Source organism: Pecten maximus, chromosome 8, assembly GCF_902652985.1.
Source record: "Pecten maximus chromosome 8, xPecMax1.1, whole genome shotgun sequence".
Classification (NCBI taxonomy): domain Eukaryota; kingdom Metazoa; phylum Mollusca; class Bivalvia; order Pectinida; family Pectinidae; genus Pecten; species Pecten maximus.
This window is the reverse complement of record NC_047022.1, coordinates 45,303,561-45,327,319: the sequence shown is the minus strand read 5'-3', so window position 1 is coordinate 45,327,319 and position 23,759 is coordinate 45,303,561. Positions and strand designations below refer to the sequence as shown.

The following is a 23,759-nucleotide window of genomic DNA, read 5'->3' as shown; positions in this document are numbered from 1 at the left end:
CAGAAATAAAACGTGTAACTATCGTTTATTGTTTATTTCTTATTTTGGTACAAAAGCAGGATAATTTGATGAAATACACAAAAAAGGGAAACGAGTGACAAAGACTATATGAATCCGGATCTTTGATATGTTTGTTTTACTACAGCAATTCAATCATTTGTTAGATAAGGATTTAAAGTAACCAAACTGGAGAGGGATCTGGTATGAGGAGTGATGGTGAAGTAATTATATATCGATATATCTACATGTATATCTATAACATTAAATAATATACATTTATACTGTTGTAAACAGCAGCTAAATATTTGGCTGTGCTTAGGTTTATAAATATACTCTCTACGAAATAATGTCTGATGTGCATTTTGAAGGTAAGCCAGTTTTGTGTTACCTTGAACAAAATGTTCAACTTAAAATGAAGCTTTTCATAATAAATAATTTTAAGGGCTACACGTTATACCAAGGCTTGAAAATGTTTTGGTCCCCTAAGCCAGCTAAATAGAATATATATCAGCTTTAAAGAAATAACATTACATTGTATCTCCATTATATATATGTATACTATATCAGCTTACAAGTTATGTTGGAATACATAAACATTCGTACATGTACCGTGGTATATACGATATGCTGATAAACAAACCATATTCTGTAACAAGGTGTATCAGTCCGTCAACACTGTTAAACAGGCATTTACTATATTTACCATATGATATATATAGCGAAAATAATATAGCAACGTATACATGGTAAGTCTTACTCGTGAAACCTTCATTCTAGCAACTGTTCTTCACTGGCGAAATATGACTTGTTTGACATGGAATGGTCATCACTTATCACGTGATCAGCTTCTAGTGGACAGGACAATTCACCATTGTTCTGTCCCGACATCTCTTCTCGTCCTCATCGAAATACAACATAGCGTTACATTTCTGGATATACGGGATGTTGTCGAAACAGTTTACGAACTTGGTGCAGTCAAATGGATGACGAAACAGACCTACAGGCTGTGGACATTGCACCTGAGTGAAGCACCCGACTGACTCCTTCAGGTTACATGTCTTTATGTTGTTGTCAAACAGCATGTTGTCCGGACACGCCTCCCTAATTGGGATGTTCTGGAAACATTTGTAGTAGTAGGCGCAATTATAGGGATCCTGGAACATGGCGTTCAATGTTGGGCACACCACAGGTGGATTTGGGTCAGGCTGCCAGAACTCTGTCACAGAAAAAGTAAACTTAAAAATTCTCTTTAACAATTTATTTGATAGTTTTTTATTTATATATATATGTAGATAACTATCGAATTTTTATCATTTGCTGACCCAAGATAAGCTTATGATGTTTTTTAGGAATTTCGAAGATTTTTATTGTGGACTATTGTGTTTATATCGTAATCATATATCAAGTTGTCGGTCTCTGGTAAAAAGGAATGTTAACATCAGATTCCTTAATTATATTTGTGAAAAGAGAGCTTGTTAAACAATTGGTAGGATATATTGTTCAGTCGATAAAAACGCAAAAAAAGAAATATTTAAAAAAAAAAAATGAAAACAGAAAAATTGAAAATGTTTTGGAAATGAAAAGTAAAAGGAAACTTACTTGGAAAGCAGTTCTGTTCTGTGACATTGATGGATGGTTGTAATGCTGCAAATAATTATAAACACACCAGACTTGTAAAATAGTTCGGTTAATTAACAAGTTTTCTTCTAATTATATAGCAAAACCTTTAAAACTCAAACAAAAGACATTGGTTAATACAATGAGTAAATACCTTTCGTTTGGATGTGACAATAATGTACCGTTATTTTTTAGATAAGTAAATACCTTTTGTTTGATGTGACAATAATGTACCGTTATTTTTTAGATAAGTAAATACCTTTTGTTTGATGTGACAATAATGTACCGTTATTTATTACATAAGTAAATACCTGTTGGTTAAATGTGACAGTTATGTACCGTTATTTATTACATAAATTGTACCGTTATTTATGAGATAAATAATTACCTTTCGGTTTGATATGATAATTATGTACGGTTATCTATTAGATAAGTAAAAACCTTTTGGTAAGATGTGACAATTATTTACCGTAATGTATTAAATAGGTGAATACCTTTTTCCATGTAAACATATTTTAAAACTGAATTCCACCTACGCATTATCAGGAAACATTTTTTTCATTTTTTCTCGTAACCATATTTCATTGAGTTAATTAGGGGATTGCAATTATTTAATTGAATAGTAATAACTTGCTTTTGCTTTTTAAAATCACTTGAATATAAAGCGCTTACCTGTGCAAATACTGCTCCCTAAGTATGGAAGAAGACTCGGAAGACCATCGATGAAACTCGCCATGGAGAAGAGTTTGCATGGATCCGATCCGAATTCCAGGAACTCTGGTCCAATCGGAGCCCGACCAATCACATACATCGTAACATTATCACTTTTAATACCGTACGTCGCGTTTACAGCGGCTTGTGTTTCCTGAACGTCCATACGGCCATATGTAAATAGGACTCCTATTTTCTTAACCCCAGGTCTGGGCATGACCAATGGGAAGCCAGCAGGGTTTTGGAACATGTGCCGCATTAGTGTCAGGGCGCCTGTGACGTCAGATTTCCCATACATTTTGTTTACGTATAAACTTCGCTGTGACATCAGCGTTATCCTGGCGTTAGTGGCCGCCTGGTCTCTAAATGGTTGAGGATACGATACCGCAATCGGTTCGTTTCCATAAAGAACAAGACCGACATTTATGTTGTCAGCTCTCAAAACGAAATGGTCCACTAACATCACTAAAAACCGCTCAAATGGAAAAAATTCCTCTCCGGGAATATCGAGATTTCCTGGAACCGCAAAAATGATGTCTGCTTTTCCAGTACAATCGCATTTTGCTGAAATTGAAAATAAGAACATAACTACATGATATTATGTACACTGTGGAACACAGTAAATAGTAAACATCATTTTACTGGAAATGAAAAATAAAACATCATTTAATGACATCATATACGGCGTGGAATTTTCATTCAATAGGATACGTTAACACCATTTCAGTGGAAATCAAAATACATATTTATGTTGTGCAAAACATCATTACATGACATCATATACGCTATGGGGTAGTCAGTCAATCGTAAACGCCATATTGAGTTTCGCTATAAAAAGAGAAAATAATGTAAGAAAAATATTATAATGCTGAAAGATGACGAATACCCTTCTTTGCGGATAGGACATTAATGTAAAAACAATGATATGCAATCAAAATTTTTATTAAATAGTCGTAGCCAAATAAACACTATTGATGTCAATGCTTGTACACATTTAACTGTAAATGTTCACGTATTAACGCGGAATACTTACATTCGGATTAATTGTAATTGTGTTTGAATAACAAACTAAACTAGAAGACCACAAAACAAAGTTAATAAATTAATATATAAGTTCGTCTTGTATCAAGGTGAAACGATATTCGGTTATAAATTATTGGCTTACCTGATTGCAACGTATACATCGACAGAACCACAATCAATACAATGGCGCTCCCCATATTTAACTGGCAGGTTTGTTTCTCTGCAATAGGAAAGTTCAAACGATAAAATTGCACTAAGAAAACAACAATTTTTTTATTGCAAATAAACTGATGATCTAAATTGCAGGCAATGACATATACCGCTGTTGCGACTCAATACGGACCTAAGACACCAACAAAACTAAAGCAATTAAAATTAATCACTGGCGTGCCACAGACGCTAATGCTACACAAAAGTCATTTTTAATTATTGTCTGTCCAGACAGGAAGCCGAGACTAAAAAAACAATAAACATTGACACATTACCCATAACCGACAGCTGTTACGATTAATTACGTTATATAAGAACATCATTCTGTTTACTGAGTTCGGACCTAATTACGTTATATAAGAACATTCTGTTTACTGAGTTCAGACATAATTACGTTATATAAGAACATTCTGTTTACTGAGTTCAGACATAATTACAGTATTGTAGCCGTACTAGTTATCCACTGAGACAAACAAATCTTCAATGTTCATGACCTTCTTTAATTTGCTGTAAATTGGTCAGTTATTACGATTATGTCGACAAAAATATTTTGCTTAATTGTTTCAATGTCATGTTCTGGAATGAAACCACAACGCCACTTTTTTGTGTATAAAACTGAAATTAAATTTTCGTAATGTTTCTGCTTTTTCTTTTTCTTTTGTAACGATTCATAAAATGTCCCTAGCTAATCCTTCCCCTGGAGACCCCTTATATGACTAAAACCTTATCATCCCCAAGAGACAACACATATAATGACCCTACCCCAATCCTCCCTCAGAAGACACCACATATAATAACCCTACCCCTATCCTTCCCCAGGAGACACTACATATAATGACCCTACCCCATTCCTTCCCCAGGAGACCACACATATAACGACCCTAACCCAATCTTTCCCCAGGAAACACCACATATAATGACTCTACCCCAATCCTTACCAAGGAGACACCACATGTAATAACCCTACCCCAATCCTTCCCCAGGAGACACCACATATAATGAATCTACCCCATTCCTTCCCCAGGACACCACACATATAACGACCCTAACCCAATCTTTCCCCAGGAAACACCACATATAATGACTCTACCCCAATCCTTACCAAGGAGACACCACATGTAATAACCCTACCCCAATCCTTCCCCAGGAGACACCACATATAATGACTCTACCCCAATCCTTACCAAGGAGACACCACATGTAATAACCCTACCCCAATCCTTCCCCAGAAGACTCCATATATAATAACCCTACCCAAATCCTTCCCCAGGAGACCACACATATTATAACCCTACCCCAATCCTTCCCCGGAAGACACCATATATAATGACTCTACCCCAATCCTTTCCCAGGAGACCACACATATAATGACTCTACCCCAATCCTTCCCCGGAAGACACCACATATAATGACCCTACCCCAATCCTTCCCCAGGAGACCACACATATAATAACCCTACCCAAATCCTTCCCCAGGAGACACCACATATAATGACCCTACCCCAATCCTTCCCCAGGAGACACCACATATAATGACCCTACCCCAATCCTTCCCCAGGAGATACCACATATAATAACCCTACCCCAATCCTTCCCCAGGAGACCACACATATAATAACCCTACCCCAATCCTTCCCCAGGAGACACCACATATAATAACCCTACCCCAATCCTTCCCCAGGAGACACTACATATAATAACTCTACCCCAATCCTTCCCCAGGAGACACCACATATAATAACCCTACCCCAATCCTTCCCCAGGAGACACCACATATAATTACCCTACCCCAATCCTTCCCCAGGAGACACCACATATAATGACCCTACCCCAATCCTTCCCCAGGAGATACCGCATATAATAACCCTACCCCAATCCTTCCCCAGGAGACCACACATATAATAACCCTACCCCAATCCTTCCCCAGGAGACACCACATATAATAACCCTACCCCAATCCTTCCCCAGGAGACACTACATATAATAACTCTACCCCAATCCTTCCCCAGGAGACACCACATATAATAACCCTACCCCAATCCTTCCCCAGGAGACACCACATATAATTACCCTACCCCAATCCTTCCCCAGGAGACACCACATATAATAACTCTACCCCAATCCTTCCCCAGGAGACCACACATATAATGACCCTACCCCAATCCTTCCCCAGGAGACCACACATATAATGACCCTACCCCAATCCTTCCCCAAGAGAACACACATATAATGACCCTACCCCAATCCTTCCCCAGGAGATCAGTTATATGACTAAAACCTAATCATCCCCAAGAGACAACACATATAATAACCCTATCCCAATCCTTCCCCAGGAGACACCACATATAATGACTCTACCCCAATCCTTACCAAGGAGACACCACATGTAATAACCCTACCCCAATCCTTCCCCAGGAGACACCACATATAATGACTCTACCCCAATCCTTACCAAGGAGACACCACATATAATTACCCTACCCCAATCCTTCCCCAGGAGACACCACATATAATAACTCTACCCCAATCTTTCCCCAGGAGACCACACATATAATGACCCTACCCCAATCCTTCCCCAGGAGACCACACATATAATGACCCTACCCCAATCCTTCCCCAGGAGATCAGTTATATGACTAAAACCTAATCATCCCCAAGAGACAACACATATAATGACTCTACCCCAATCCTTCCCCAGGAGACACCACATGTAATGGCCCTACTCTTAACTTTTCCCTGGAGACACCACATATAATAACCCTACCCCAATCCTCCCCAAGAGACCCACATACAGTTTGTATATATAATATCCTAACCTAAGATTTCACCGGGATACCACACAGCTATACGATCATTTTATTACCGTACCTCAGTCAGTCTCTTCGCAAATTTTCATTGCGATCTGTCATTATTTGCTCATAAGAATAGAAACATTTCGATTATATTTTAATTTGTGTTCTGATGTTCTCTTGACTGTTCTCCCAATTCTCCGCTGATAAGATTAGGTTTTCTGTGTTGCCTGCTATTCAACAACAAAAGACCTGTCATCTCTTACGAGTTCTTGGATAAAACAGTCATAATATGCAGTTAAATTTGTTTTGGAAACAGCATATCCAACTCTGAAATTCTAAAGAAAGGTATTTAATGCACTATGTGTCTTGCTACACATTAACAAATACTTTGTGACTGCTCTCTGACCGAGATCACGTGACAGCCAAGTGATATCTATCCTATTTGTAGCGTTAACGTCATATTGACGTAAGCTGACGTTCATTAATAGCCATTTAGAACTTATAAGTTTCAGTGGTGTCAATTTGCATAATTAATTTTCTGCTCATAACAACAAGGAATGCATTTCAAATAAACAAAAACACTTTGTTTTAATGCCTCTTCACAGGCACCAGTCTTCTCCATTAACTTTACTAGCATTATATTGTAAGTGTCCCGTCGTGCAGAAAAAAAAAAAGATTCTGCCGTTTATAAATGAATGTTTAAGGTTACAGGAAATACCATTATTCAAGCCATTTATCTGGTTGTTTCAAATTTATTTTTAGCTCAAATAATTATCGCGATCTGCATATACACATGTATGTCGAAGAATATGAAATTATTGCAGATTTTGAACGCAATTCCAGTTTCAGTATACCAATTTAATGATCATACCATTACAAACTTTTGAATTTTGTCATAACGAAAATTCATCAACTTTAATCATCGATGTTTATAATACCAGATAAAGCTGACATTCAGGGTTAATGGAAGTGTTCCTTGGTGAGGGAAACTGCCCATACACACCTTGAGGTGTATACACAGCGCTGTCCAGTAACTCCACCACATTGGTCATATTACCATTGTGAGTGAAACAATGACGTTGTTATAGCCTACAGCTATGGTCAATTCCGGCCACTACGGTCCACTAGGGTCAGCCATTGGTGTGATGAATGGCTGGACGTTATGTGTACGGCCATCAGGTGACCCAAACCTTGTAATACCGTATTACTGCCCCAATCTGTATTGATTATTAATGTGTTATCTATGAGGATTGGCGCGACTTGTGGCCAGTTGGTGACATTTGAATGACCCATGTGGTCGTATCTTTTAATGTGAATTCTTCAGGTTAAATTGTAGATGTTTTAGCGAAATCTTATATTATGCAAACACTCAATTTGCTACTGTTATCGTAAATGATAGTCTCCCAAGTTAATAGCTCTATAGTTAATAAAAAAAAGTACATAATTTTAAGGACATGATATAGATAAACAAAAAAGCAATAAATAGCACAATCATTTTGGCTCTACTTTATCTAGCTTTAAGTTTGCTTTGAAAAGTGCTTATAATACTATAAATATCTAATATTCAATTTCCATAATGAGATTGTATTTGAAATTTGTTCAATGTTAAATGATACTGTATGTATTCCACATTGTTACTTTATCCAATGTTAAGTGATACTGTATGTATTCTACATTGTTACTTTATCCAATGTTAAGTGATACTGTATGTTTTCCACATTGTTACTTTATCCAATGTTAAGTGATACTTTATGTATTCCACATTGTTACTTTATCCAATGTTAAGTGATACTGTATGTATTCTACATTGTTACTTTATCCAATGTTAAGTGATACTGTATGTATTCCACATTGTACTTTATCCAATGTTAAGTGATACTGTATGTATTCTACATTGTTACTTTATCCAATGTTAAGTGATACTGTATGTATTCCACATTGTTACTTTATCCAATGTTAAGTGATACTGTATGTATTCTACATTGTTACTTTATCCAATGTTAAGTGATACTGTATGTATTCCACATTGTACTTTGTTTAATGTTAAGTGATACTGTATGTATTACACATTGTACTTTGTTCAATGTTAAGTGATACTGTATGTATTCCACATTAATACTTTATCCAATGATAAGTGATACTGTATGTATTCCACATTGTACTTTGTTTAATGTTAAGTGATACTGTATGTATTCTACATTGTTACTTTGTTCAATGTTAAGTGAAACTGTATGAATTCCACATTGTTACTTTGTTCAATGTTAAGTGAAACTGTATGTATTCCATATTGTTACTTTATTCAATGTTAAGTGATACTGTATGTATTGTGGCCACATTGTTACTTTGTTGAATGTTAAGTGATACTGTATGTATTGCACATTGTTACTTTATCCAATGATAAGTGATACTTTATGTATTCCACATTGTTACTTTATCCAATGTTAAGTGATACTGTATGTATTCCACATTGTTACTTTATCCAATGATAAGTGATACTGTATGTATTCCACATTGTTACTTTATCCAATGTTAAGTGATACTGTATGTATTCCACATTGTACTTTGTTTAATGTTAAGTGATACTGTATGTATTCCACATTGTTACTTTATCCAATGTTAAGTGATACTGTATGTATTCCACATTGTTACTTTATCCAATGTTAAGTGATACTGTATGTATTCAACATTGTTACTTTATCCAATGATAAGTGATACTTTATGTATTCCACATTGTTACTTTATCCAATGATAAGTGATACTGTATGTATTCCACATTGGTACTTTGTTCAATGTTAAGTGATACCGTATGTATTCCACATTGTTACTTTGTTCAATGTTAAGTGATACTGTATGTATTCCACATTGTACTTTGTTTAATGTTAAGTGATACTGTATGTATTCCACATTGTACTTTATCCAATGTTAAGTGATACTGTATGTATTCCACATTGTTACTTTATCCAATGTTAAGTGATACTGTATGTATTCCACATTGTTACTTTGTTCAATGTTAAGTGATACTGTATGTATTGCACATTTTTATTTTATCCAATGTTAAGTGATACTGTATGTATTCCACATTGTTACTTTGTTTAATGTTAAATGTCGAACCCTGTGTTCATTTGTCATTGGTTGATTAATAGAAAAAGTATTTGGTTTTTAAGCAACAGATTCTGGTTAGAATTTGATCGACACTTTGATTGACGTATGCTTTGATGTAGGAGTAATGGTGAAACTTTTAACTGTGTGATTTATTAGTTAATCGATCATGTGCTGACCTCATTGTGTCAATATTTCAATAACTTAAAACTGTATTTACCTGACTAGAACTTTGATGATGAGGGGAACAATAGAGCAATTAACAATTAATTAAAACAATATGAAAATAACAATAGTTCGTAATTGATTCCTCATCAGCCTGTTAAAGTACATGTTAACTATAGCTCAACAAATGTGTTAGATAATATCAAAAAAAAACTATTAGTGTAAAAGAAAGGAAGCTGGTGTATTACTTCCGTAAAAAAACGAACATTTTTCCTATTGAATATATGTATATTTTTTGTGCAATATATAGCTTCATATTTGCAGTCATAATTAGGAAAATCACACTCATTAGAAAATAAGATCATTCGACAGTCTACAGTATTGTTTGGTGTTTGTTTTGATATGATAATGAACCCTGTCCTAAAGGACAACCACAACTAAATCAGCCAATCAGCTGGTGTTTTACCTGAACCAACTCACTGAAGAAAATGTGTTTCTTAAATTTGTAGCTGTTTTCCTTCGTAAATAACATATGCACTTTCTATGTACAAGAACAAAGAGTAGATTCTTGATATTTAGAAAATCAAAAATATACACTCCTACTGAAAAAGTTTTTTCTTTTTTTTTTTTTTAAATATCGCTGTATGTTAAGGGTCATCTAAATAGAAGAATAGTTATAAACTGTAAAAAGGCCGCTACTCCGGGAAAATTTTAACAAAAAGAACTTTTGTCATGTAATGTTCTTAGGTGTTCGGTAAAATGTTCAGTTAGTTATAATATATACTAAGAATTGATGAAGTTCTTTCTTTTATTTTGGAAAAGTAGCGATATATAGTCTTATTGAGTTTATAACCGTTTGCTCCATACAAAATGTAGATGGACCTAAAACCAGGATATATTTGAATTGGTGACCCCCGGGGATGGTGGTGACCTCCAGAAAAACATTTTTGTTGTAGCGTCAAACTTGCACGGAAGAACCGCCAGGTACAAGACAGAAAACATTGTTTTCAATTGATTTGCGATGTAACAAACAGGACAACAAACACTCTACTGGAACATACAAAAAAGGCATTACTTTAAAAATGGTAGATCGTGGCCTATCCACTCTAACATATAAGCACACATATATGGAATTCATTAATGTAGGAAACTAATTGTTGTTGTTTGCAATTTGAAATAAGTAATAAATAACGCGTACGGCGAGGACAGTGGATTTATACATTAAAGTTAATAGGCTTGTGAATAAAAAGTCCTAAAATGACTGAAGTTATGTAGGTGTATTTGTTTTAGTAAGGGAAAGTAGTTCAGGGGAAAAACATTATAAATGGACATCTACAGTAATTAGGTCTTAATATGTGGAAAATGTATTGTAAATTGTTAATGTTAACAGCGAGTTATTTTCAGAAACTCGTCGTTCTGTCTCTGTCCAGTTGTCCGTCATTTATATAGGTATGTAAGGTGGACCTACAGTATAGTAGACAGTGTTGTCTGTCCAGTAGTCCGTCATTTATATAGGTATGTAAGGTAGGCCTACATTATAGTAGACAGTGTTGTCTGTCCAGTTGTCCATCATTTATATAGGTATGTAAGGTAGGCCTACATTATAGTAGACAGTGTTGTCTGTCCAGTTGTCCATCATTTATATAGGTATGTACGGTAGGCCTACATTATATTAGACAGTGTTGTGTCTGTCCAGTTGTCAATCATCAATATAGGTATGTAAGGTGGGCCTACAGTATAGTAGACAGTGTTGTTTCTGTCCAGTTGTCCGTCATTTATATCGGTATGGAAGGTAGACCTATATTATAGTAGACAGTGTTGTTTCTGTCCAGTTGTCCGTCATTTATATAGGTATGTAAGGTAGACCTACATTATAGTAGACAGTGCTGTGTCTGTCCAGTAGTCCGTCATTTATATAGGTATGTAAGGTGGGCCTACATTATAGTAGACAACGTTGTTTCTGTCCAGTAGTCCGTCATTTATATCGGTACGTAAGGTAGACCTACATTATAGTAGACAGTGTTGTTTCTGTCGTGTTGTCCGTCATTTATATAGGTATGTATGGTAGACCTACATTATAGTAGACAGTGTTGTGTCTGTCCAGTTGTCCGTCATTTATATCGGTATGTAAGGTGGGCCTACATTATAGTAGACAACGTTGTTTCTGTCGTGTTGTCCGTCATTTATATAGGTATGTATGGTAGACCTACATTATAGTAGACAGTGTTGTCTGTCCAGTGGTCCGTCATTTATATAGGTATTTAAGGTAGACCTACAGTATAGTAGACAGTGTTGTTTCTGTCCAGTTTTCCGACATTTATATAGGTATGTAAGGTGGGCCTACATTATAGTAGACAACGTTGTTTCTGTCCAGTAGTCCGTCATTTATATCGGTACGTAAGGTAGACCTACATTATAGTAGACAGTGTTGTTTCTGTCGTGTTGTCCGTCATTTATATAGGTATGTATGGTAGACCTACATTATAGTAGACAGTGTTGTGTCTGTCCAGTTGTCCGTCATTTATATCGGTATGTAAGGTGGGCCTACAGTATAGTAGACAGTGTTGTGTCTGTCCAGTTGTCCGTCATTTATATCGGTATGTAAGGTGGGCCTACAGTATAGTAGACAGTGTTGTGTCTGTCCAGTGGTACGTCTTTTATAATTATGTATAAATACCTTACTATGGTAGACTGTGTTGTTTCTGTCCAGTTTTCCGTCATGTATATAGGTATGTAAGGTGGGCCTACATTATAGTAGACAGTGTTGTGTCTGTCCAGTGGTCCGACATTTATATAGGTACGTAAGGTAGGCCTACATTATAGTAGAAAGTGTTGTTTCTGTCCAGTGGTCCGTCATTTATATAGGTATGTAAGGTGGACCTACAGTATAATAGACAGTGTTGTGTCTGTCGTGGTGTCCGTCATTTATATAGGTATGTAAGGTAGACCTACAGTATAGTAGACAGAGTTGTCTATCCAGTGGTCCGTCATTTATATAGGTATTTAAGGTGGGCCTACAGTATAGTAGACAGTGTTGTGTCTGTCCAGTAGTCCGTCATTTATATAGGTATGTAAGGTAGACCTACATTATAGTAGACAGTGTTGTGTCTGTCCAGTAGTCCGTCATTTATATAGGTATGTAAGGTAGACCTACATTATAGTAGACAGTGTTGTGTCTGTCGTGGTGTCCGTCATTTATATAGGTATGTAAGGTGGGCCTACAGTATAGTAGACAGAGTTGTCTGTCCAGTAGTCCGTCATTTATATAGGTATGTAAGGTGGACCTACAGTATAGTAGACCGTGTTGTGTCTGTCCAGTTGTCCATCATTTATATAGGTATGTAAGGTGGGCCTACAGTATAGTAGACAGTGTTGTTTCTGTCCAGTGGTCTGTCATTTATATAGGTATGTAAGGTGGACCTACATTATAGTAGACAGTGTTGTGTCTGTCCAGTGGTCTGTCATTTATATAGGTATGTAAGGTAGACCTACAGTATAGTAGACAGTGTTGTGTCTGTCCAGTGGTCCGACATTTATATAGGTATGTAAGGTGGGCCTACAGTATAGTAGACAGTGTTGTGTCTGTCCAGTGGTCCGACATTTATATAGGTATGTAAGGTAGACCTACAGTATAGTAGACAGTGTTGTTTCTGTCCAGTTTTCCGTCATTTATATAGGTATGTAAGGTGGGCCTACATTATAGTAGACAACGTTGTTTCTGTCCAGTTTTCCGTCATTTATATCGGCATGTAAGGTGGGCCTACAGTATAGTAGACAGTGTTGTTTCTGTCCAGTTTTCCGTCATTTATATAGGTATGTAAGGTGGGCCTACATTATAGTAGACAGTGTTGTTTCTGTCCAGTTTTCCGTCATTTATATAGGTATGTAAGGTGGGCCTACATTATAGTAGACAGTGTTGTTTCTGTCCAGTAGTCCGTCATTTATATAGGTATGTAAGGTGGGCCTACATTATAGTAGACAACGTTGTTTCTGTCCAGTAGTCCGTCATTTATATCGGTATGTAAGGTGGGCCTACAGTATAGTAGACAGTGTTATGTCTGTCCAGTTGTCCATCATTTATATAGGTATGTAAGGTGGGCCTACAGTATAGTAGACAGTGTTGTGTCTGTCCAGTGGTCCGACATTTATATAGGTATGTAAGGTAGACCTACATTATAGTAGACAGTGTTGTTTCTGTCCAGTAGTCCGTCATTTATATAGGTATGTAAGGTGGGCCTACATTATAGTAGACAACGTTGTTTCTGTCCAGTAGTCCGTCATTTATATCGGTATGTAAGGTGGGCCTACAGTATAGTAGACAGTGTTATGTCTGTCCAGTTGTCCATCATTTATATAGGTATGTAAGGTGGGCCTACAGTATAGTAGACAGTGTTGTGTCTGTCCAGTTGTCCAGCATTTATATCGGCATGTAAGGTAGGCCTACATTATAGTAGAAAGTGTTGTTTCTGTCCAGTGGTCCGTCATTTATATAGGTATGTAAGGTGGACCTACAGTATAATAGACAGTGTTGTGTCTGTCGTGGTGTCCGTCATTTATATAGGTATGTAAGGTAGACCTACAGTATAGTAGACAGAGTTGTCTATCCAGTGGTCCGTCATTTATATAGGTATTTAAGGTGGGCCTACAGTATAGTAGACAGTGTTGTGTCTGTCCAGTAGTCCGTCATTTATATAGGTATTTAAGGTGGGCCTACATTATAGTAGACAGTGTTGTGTCTGTCCAGTAGTCCGTCATTTATATAGGTATGTAAGGTAGACCTACATTATAGTAGACAGTGTTGTGTCTGTCGTGGTGTCCGTCATTTATATAGGTATGTAAGGTGGGCCTACAGTATAGTAGACAGAGTTGTCTGTCCAGTAGTCCGTCATTTATATAGGTATGTAAGGTGGACCTACAGTATAGTAGACAGTGTTGTGTCTGTCCAGTTGTCCATCATTTATATAGGTATGTAAGGTGGGCCTACAGTATAGTAGACAGTGTTGTTTCTGTCCAGTGGTCTGTCATTTATATAGGTATGTAAGGTAGACCTACAGTATAGTAGACAGTGTTGTGTCTGTCCAGTGGTCCGACATTTATATAGGTATGTAAGGTGGGCCTACAGTATAGTAGACAGTGTTGTGTCTGTCCAGTGGTCCGACATTTATATAGGTATGTAAGGTAGACCTACAGTATAGTAGACAGTGTTGTTTCTGTCCAGTTTTCCGTCATTTATATAGGTATGTAAGGTGGGCCTACATTATAGTAGACAACGTTGTTTCTGTCCAGTTTTCCGTCATTTATATCGGCATGTAAGGTGGGCCTACAGTATAGTAGACAGTGTTGTTTCTGTCCAGTTTTCCGTCATTTATATAGGTATGTAAGGTGGGCCTACATTATAGTAGACAGTGTTGTTTCTGTCCAGTTTTCCGTCATTTATATAGGTATGTAAGGTGGGCCTACATTATAGTAGACAGTGTTGTTTCTGTCCAGTAGTCCGTCATTTATATAGGTATGTAAGGTGGGCCTACATTATAGTAGACAACGTTGTTTCTGTCCAGTAGTCCGTCATTTATATCGGTATGTAAGGTGGGCCTACAGTATAGTAGACAGTGTTATGTCTGTCCAGTTGTCCATCATTTATATAGGTATGTAAGGTGGGCCTACAGTATAGTAGACAGTGTTGTGTCTGTCCAGTGGTCCGACATTTATATAGGTATGTAAGGTAGACCTACATTATAGTAGACAGTGTTGTTTCTGTCCAGTAGTCCGTCATTTATATAGGTATGTAAGGTGGGCCTACATTATAGTAGACAACGTTGTTTCTGTCCAGTAGTCCGTCATTTATATCGGTATGTAAGGTGGGCCTACAGTATAGTAGACAGTGTTATGTCTGTCCAGTTGTCCATCATTTATATAGGTATGTAAGGTGGGCCTACAGTATAGTAGACAGTGTTGTGTCTGTCCAGTTGTCCAGCATTTATATCGGCATGTAAGGTGGGCCTACAGTATAGTAGACAGTGTTGTCTGTCCAGTAGTCCGTCATTTATATAGGTATGTAAGGTGGGCCTACAGTATAGTAGACAGTGTTGTGTCTGTCCAGTTGTCCGTCATTTATATCGGTATGTAAGGTGGGCCTACAGTATAGTAGACAGTGTTGTGTCTGTCCAGTTGTCCATCATTTATATCGGCATGTAAGGTGGGCCTACAGTATAGTAGACAGTGTTGTGTCTGTCCAGTTGTCCATCATTTATATCGGCATGTAAGGTGGGCCTACAGTATAGTAGACAGTGTTGTTTCTGTCCAGTTGTCCGTCATTTATATAGGTATATAAGGTGGGCCTACAGTATAGTAGACAGTGTTGTGTCTGTCCAGTTGTCCATCATTTATATCGGCATGTAAGGTGGGCCTACAGTATAGTAGACAGTGTTGTTTCTGTCCAGTTGTCCGTCATTTATATAGGTATGTAAGGTGGGCCTACAGTATAGTAGACAGTGTTGTTTCTGTCCAGTAGTCCGTCATTTATATAGGTATGTAAGGTAGACCTACATTATAGTAGACAGTGTTGTGTCTGTCCAGTTGTCCATCATTTATATCGGCATGTAAGGTGGGCCTACAGTATAGTAGACAGTGTTGTTTCTGTCCAGTAGTCCGTCATTTATATAGGTATGTAAGGTGGGCCTACAGTATAGTAGACAGTGTTGTGTCTGTCAAGTGGTACGTCTTTTGTATATGTATAAATACCTTACTATGGTAGACTGCAATTCCTTTGTTCTTAGGAATGATGGGGCCTTTAAGCTTTTGTGTCAAACGTTTTATTTTGTATAATTGTTTTTTGCAATGTCTTGCATTCGGGAGAATTTTTTTCTGGCGCAAATACTTCATTACTAATTGCTGGGGTTCAATTTAATTTAGAGAAAAGCCCTTTATTATTCAAATTAGTTTCATGTATAGAAGTATAAAAAAGGAAATGAAACTTTTTGGGTTCATATTTCATTTCATAAAAATGTAGTTAAGACTCGTTTATGCCAAATATAAAAACATGTCTATGTCTATTAAGCGCTATAAATGTGGTCTAAATACTAGAAATGGATGAAATACTTTCTTTTTATTCTTCCCAAAACACATGTTTTATTTACCCCACCAAAAGTTAATGGACTGCAGGGTTGGAGAGACATGGGGTCAGCACCAGGAATAATGGCAGGTGTCCTCATACATGAGGCCTCTCTTTCATCATTTTTTTCTCTTTTAAATCTAATGAGAAAAGGAAGTGTGAGTGAGAATTTTTAATCAATATTATGACATACTTTCATTAGGAACGTGTGAAAGCTAGTCCAAACAATATTGTGTGATCGTGATTATTCATAACGCGTAGGAAAAATTGAATTTTTCGAAGTGAGATTACGATGACAATCATAAAACGTGTGTAAATCGCTTATTTCTGTTCAAACATTTCCGCGCGACACCTGTATGTAGGGCATGTTTGCAGCAGACAATGTGTCACTGACTGATTGATGTAGAGAACAACTCTGTTTTCCTGGTCTGGCTAAGGTATGAGATGCCAAATCGTATCTCCCAGAGTAACGTCTACTAAGTATATCGCTAATGTTGTCATTGTTCCCATATTGAGAGCTTGATATTTCCCGAGTTTGACCTAGATATTGCCTGAGTTTGACCTAGATATTGCCTGAGTTTGACCTAGATTTGTCTGTGTTGTCGATAGAGGACGTATCCTCCACACCACGTCATCTGCTCTTGTACTTTCAGCAGTAACTGGGTAGATATTTGTCCATATGGTTAAGCTTGATAACAATAGTAAACATATTTGTTCTTTATAGTTTGACGTTATTGTGTTTTGAATTGTTATGTTTACAGAGGTTCTTTTAAGGATCGCGGTCAAACTCCAACAATGTACAACAATGTAGATATGGGGATTCATTGAGCAACCTCTTATTGAAAGCTTATGTCTATTTGATGTTGTCTACAGCGTAAAGCACACAAAAAGTATCTCCAAACGAAAGACTCAGTAGGCAAAGATAAGTACGCAAGCCTTAAACCTCAACGGGGGAAAAAGTAAATACATCAAGACATCATCAGTCCACAGTAAATAGACAAACCAAAAAAAAAAGGCTGTTTGGCCTACATCAAAAGTAAACTGAAGGTACAGGTGTGGCTCCACATCGAGGTGCGAATGAACTCCTTCACGATGACCCTAAATTACAAGCTGATATTCTCAATAATCAGTTTTAAAAAGCCTTTACTAAACCGTATACCAGGATCATACTTGGTAAGCCTAACAGCCCATACCCTAGTATACCAGAAATAATCTGCTCAGTCGATGGAGTTAGAAAAATCCTTAACTTATTAAATCCCCACCAAGCCTGTGGTCCTGACAATATTCCCTCCATAACACGAAATGTTATCAATAGAGATAGCTCCTTTCTCACCATCCTATTTAACTTATCTATAAGTACAGGCACTGTCCCAAATGACCTGAAGGAAGCCAATGTAACCCCTGTCCGCAAAAAGGGTGACCGCCGCAATCATATCTACTATAGGCATATATCTCCTACCTCAATATGTTGCAAGGTGCTAGAACACATAGTTACTGATAACATCAGGAGTCATTTCGATCAGCACGATATTCTATCCGAATGCCAGCATGGGCTCCGCTCCACAAAGTCATGTGAAACCCGATGGGTAACTACGGAAAGTCATGTGAAACCCGATAGGTAACTAGGTAACTACGGAAATTGCAGAAAATTATTCAGTAGGCCACCAAATTGATCTCATTCTATCAGACTTTTCTAAAGCATCCGACAAAGTTCCTCACAAAAGACTCCTCAACAAATTAAGCTATTATGTCATTCGTAAAAACACACTAAAGTGGATATCAAGTTTTCTCTCAGATAGATCACAACAAGTAATTCTAAATGGTACATCTTAATCTATGGTATCTGTAGATTCTCGGGTTCCTCGAGGATCAATTCTTAGCCCCACCCTCTTCCTTGCAGTCATTAATGACTTCCCTGAAATGGTCAATTCACATATTAAACTCTTTGCAGACGACTGCTCATTGTTCAGATACAGAAAAACTTCAAGCAGACTTGAACAACTTACAATCCTGGGAAAATATATGGCAAATAGAATGTAACCCCTCTAAATGTACTTCTATCCATCTAATAAAAAAAAAACCAATATACACACACTCATCATAACCAACTAGTCAACACATCTCATAGTAAATACTTAGGATAAAGACTACACGAAAACTGGAGACTGGGGGAACGCATAACCTTAATTACAGCAAAAGCAAATAGGACACTAGGTTTCTCCGACATACTATGAAGTCATGCTCTAAAACAGTCCAACCAAATGGTACGACCACAATTAGAGTGAATGCATCACCTGCCTGGGACCACACAAACAAGTACACAAAGACCAACTTGAATAAATCCAACACAAAACAGCTCGCTGTTTCTTCAACAATTACACTGACATATATACAGGCACCATCAACAACATGTTAAAGTCACTGAACTTGGAATATCTGGATTCCAGACACATGATACCTCGTCTAACACTCTTGTACAAAATTAAACACTCCCGCGTGTCTATTCCCACAGAGCATATTATGACACAATCTGACAGAAGAACACGAGGGTGACATCAATTTAAAGAAATACAATCACATACAGACCTCTTTGAATACACATTCTTTCCATGCAGCATCATTAGCTGGAATAATCTACCCAACAACATAGCCGCTAGTAACATTTTCTCTTCTTTCAAAACCAGACTAGTCAGTCACGTACGCCAGCCTCCATAATTCACAACCATCCTCTCCATTTACATTGTACATGTTGACTTTTTTTATAAAAAAAATCCCACCCCCGCCCCCCAAAAATGTTAATATATACATGTATACTTTTCTACACATGTGCCCAGGAGGGATGTTACACACTCTTTTCTACGGAAGAAGAAGAAAACAAAAATATCTGGAATTTGAAAAGTAGAAGAACACGATAAACTATGGTGCGTCGGTGGGATCACCGGCTGTTCCATTAATTTGGCATATTTTCGTATATAGAAATTTAAAAAGTGACTCTGTTTCTTATGGCCTATATGTTTTGTTTTTTGGGTTGTTTTTTTTTCAAACACATCCAATCCCTATATGAACGTTGATTTTACAATGACATTGAATCGTAATAAAGTTATGTTTATTTCCAGTACAGGATTAAATAATCCACTTCACTGGACTAGAAATGATACAATACATGTACATACTAATATTATATAAAAGTAAATTATCTCATTCTACAACAATGGAGTTAATTTGCGAATCTCTGTGAACTTCCGCTAAAATACATACACAACTGTTTATCTATCTAACTAATACATACACAACTGTTTATCTATCTAACTAATATATATACAACTGTTTATCTATCTAACTAATACATACACAACTGTTTATCTATCTAACTAATACATACACAGACTGTTTATCTATCTAACTAATACATACACAAACTGTTTATCTAACTAATTACATACACAACTGTTTAATCTTATCTAACTAATAACATCCACAACACTGTTTATCTATCTAACTAATACATACACAACTGTTTATCTATCTAATACATTACACAACTGTTTATCTATCCTAACTAATACATACACCCAACTGTATCTATCTCAACTGTAATACATACACAACTGTTTATCTAACTAAACTAATACATACATCAACTGTTTATCTAACTAATACCTACACAACTGTTTATCTATATCTAACTAATTATATACACACTGGTTTTACTATCTAACTAATACATACACAACTGTTTATCTATCTAACTAATACATACACAACTGTTTATCTATCTAATACATACACAACTGTTTATCTAACTAACTAATACATACACAACTGTTTATCTAACTAACTAATACATACACAACTGTTTATCTAACTAATACATACACAACTGTTTATCTATCTAACTAATGCATACACAACTGTTTATCTATCTAACTAATACATACACAACTGTTTATCTATCTAACTAATACATACACAACTGTTTATCTATCTAACTAATACATACACAACTGTTTATCTATCTAACTAATACATACACAACTGTTTATCTATCTAACTAATACATACACAACTGTTTATCTATCTAACTAATACATACACAACTGTTTATCTATCTAATACATACACAACTGTTTATCTATCTAACTAATACATACACAACTGTTTATCTATCTAACTAATACATACACAACTGTTTATCTAACTAACTAATACATACACAACTGTTTATCTAACTAATACATACACAACTGTTTATCTATCTAACTAATATATACACAACTGTTTATCTATCTAACTAGTACATACACAACTGTTTATCTATCTAACTAATACATACACAACTGTTTATCTATCTAATACATACACAACTGTTTATCTATCTAATACATACACAACTGTTTATCTATCTAACTAATACATACACAACTGTTTATCTATCTAACTAATACATACACAACTGTTTATCTAACTAACTAATACATACACAACTGTTTATCTAACTAATACATACACAACTGTTTATCTATCTAACTAATATATACACAACTGTTTATCTATCTAACTAGTACATACACAACTGTTTATCTATCTAACTAATACATACACAACTGTTTATCTATCTAATACATACACAACTGTTTATCTATCTAACTAATACATACACAACTGTTTATCTATCTAACTAATACATACACAACTGTTTATCTATCTAACTAATACATACACAACTGTTTATCTATCTAACTAATACATACACAACTGTTTATCTATCTAACTAATACATACACAACTGTTTATCTATCTAATACATACACAACTGTTTATCTAACTAACTAATACATACACAACTGTTTATCTAACTAACTAATACATACACAACTGTTTATCTAACTAATACATACACAACTGTTTATCTATCTAACTAATGCATACACAACTGTTTATCTATCTAACTAATACATACACAACTGTTTATCTATCTAACTAATACATACACAACTGTTTATCTATCTAACTAATACATACACAACTGTTTATCTATCTAACTAATACATACACAACTGTTTATCTATCTAACTAATACATACACAACTGTTTATCTATCTAACTAATACATACACAACTGTTTATCTATCTAACTAATATCCTAATATATTTTTAATGCCCTTTTTACATCAAACTGTAAATATATCCGATGGGTATTGATAATCCAACCTTTCAAAATTATATGTTCTGTACATATTTATTGACTTTAATACCATGTTTTTATTCTGACAACAAGCTGGATTGTACAGTTGATATAATTTGTGGGAATGTACCATTAGTGTTATTTGTGGGATTGTACAGCTGATGTTAGGTGTGGGATAGTACAGCTGATGTTAGGTGTGGGATAGTACAGCTGATGTTAGGTGTGAGATAGTACAGCTGATGTTAGGTGTGGGATAGTACAGTTTATGTTAGGTGTGGGGTTGTACAGCTGATGTTAGGTGTGGGATAGTACAGCTGATGTTAGGTGTGAGATAGTACAGCTGATGTTAGGTGTGGGATAGTACAGTTGATGTTAGGTGTGGGGTTGTACAGCTGATGTTAGGTGTGGGATAGTACAGCTGATGTTAGGTGTGGGATAGTACAGCTGATGTTAGGTGTGGGATAGTACAGCTGATGTTAGGTGTGGGATAGTACAGCTGATGTTAGGTGTGGGGTTGTACAGCTGGTGTTAGGTGTGGGATAGTACAGCCGGTGTTAGGTGTGGGATAGTACAGCTGATGTTAGGTGTGGGATAGTACAGCTGGTGTTAGGTGTGGGATAGTACAGCTGGTGTTAGGTGTGGGATAGTACAGCTGATGTTAGGTGTGGGATAGTACAGCTGATGTTAGGTGTGGGATAGTACAGCTGATGTTAGGTGTGGGATAGTACAGCTGATGTTAGGTGTGGGATAGTACAGCTGATGTTAGGTGTGGGATTGTACAGCTGATGTTAGGTGTGGGATAGTACAGCTGATGTTAGGTGTGGGATAGTACAGCTGATGTTAGGTGTGGGATTGTACAGCTGATGGGATTTGTGGAATTTGGCCCAGTGTTTTATAAATCAAAGTCTTTTTTTACGATGTGATATTCGGAATCATCAACACATACAAGGATATATATATATGAAAATAAAACGTCAAAAATCACATTATGAAACATTGCTTAGATTCGCAAAATGACTTATGGTGTTATTGAGTGTTTCACGTACAGTGTTTGTTGAAATGTATTACGTACACGCGCGTAACCATTGTTTAATAACACGCAACCATTCTCCGAGAGAATGCCAAATATCACATAGTAATTATCCGAGTGGAAGTATTGTTACATCATCGACACAGTAGAAATGTTACACAAAACCACATTTATTGCCTGCAATTATCATTATATCGCTAACAATGCTTTCGGGATCGATACAATCAGAGAATGTGACACATAAACACGAAATGCGGCACAAACAAAAAATTGCGGCACAACAAAAAACGCAAGACAATGAACGCAATACACAAAAGATGCGACGCAAAAAAAACAACTTTGGCTTTAGCCACAGTAATGAGGGCATTTTCTATAGTTTCTATGTTAATAAAATGCAATGTTTATACGATGTGAAAATGGCACGGAATAGTGGAAATTCCATTATTTGTAAAACACTGACACTTGAATTTCATCTATGAGCTGTGGTACCACATACGAGAAGAGTATCTCAAAACATACACACAAACCAATTTATCTACAAAATTGATATAAATCTAAGGGGGAAAAATCTAGAAACAAAGGTAAATTAAACTCCAATATCGGTATGAATAAGCAGTTACTACGAATGATCACTTCTTTGAACACATATCGCTGAGTTTATAAATTGATCAAATTCATACAAAAAAACGTTCTTACCGATTTTCGGTGTTAAATTATCCAAGTTATGCAATCCATATGTCCGCTATCTCCCGCTCATTACACACACCTGCGTGGTTTTTACCTGTGGCCGGTAATTATGATAACTATGTTGTCCATG

At 36.2% G+C, this 23,759-nt stretch overlaps 1 protein-coding gene across 1 annotated transcript; it reads right to left on the bottom strand.

Moving 5' to 3' along the window:
* Nucleotides 1–19: 19 nt before the first annotated feature.
* LOC117333667 lies at nt 20–23,759 on the bottom strand. Its single transcript, XM_033893075.1, has 5 exons — nt 23,639–23,759; nt 3,494–3,571; nt 2,290–2,892; nt 1,600–1,644; nt 20–1,216 (listed from the first exon to the last, which is right to left on the bottom strand). Exons 2-5 carry the CDS (start codon nt 3,546–3,548, stop codon nt 849–851), a joined length of 1,071 nt encoding a protein of 356 aa, XP_033748966.1. The 5' UTR covers nt 3,549–3,571; nt 23,639–23,759; the 3' UTR covers nt 20–848.

Bases quoted from the DNA above. Each gene is read 5' to 3' on its own strand.
- LOC117333667 (XM_033893075.1), bottom strand. From the start codon at position 3,548: ATGGGGAGCGCCATTGTATTGATTGTGGTTCTGTCGATGTATACGTTG. The intron at 1,645-2,289 runs GTAAGCGCTTTA...AATTATTTGCAG, and splicing joins AGGGAGCAGTATTTGCACAG to CATTACAACCATCCATCAAT. The intron at 1,217-1,599 runs GTAAGTTTCCTT...TTTCTGTGACAG, and splicing joins AGAACAGAACTGCTTTCCAA to AGTTCTGGCAGCCTGACCCA.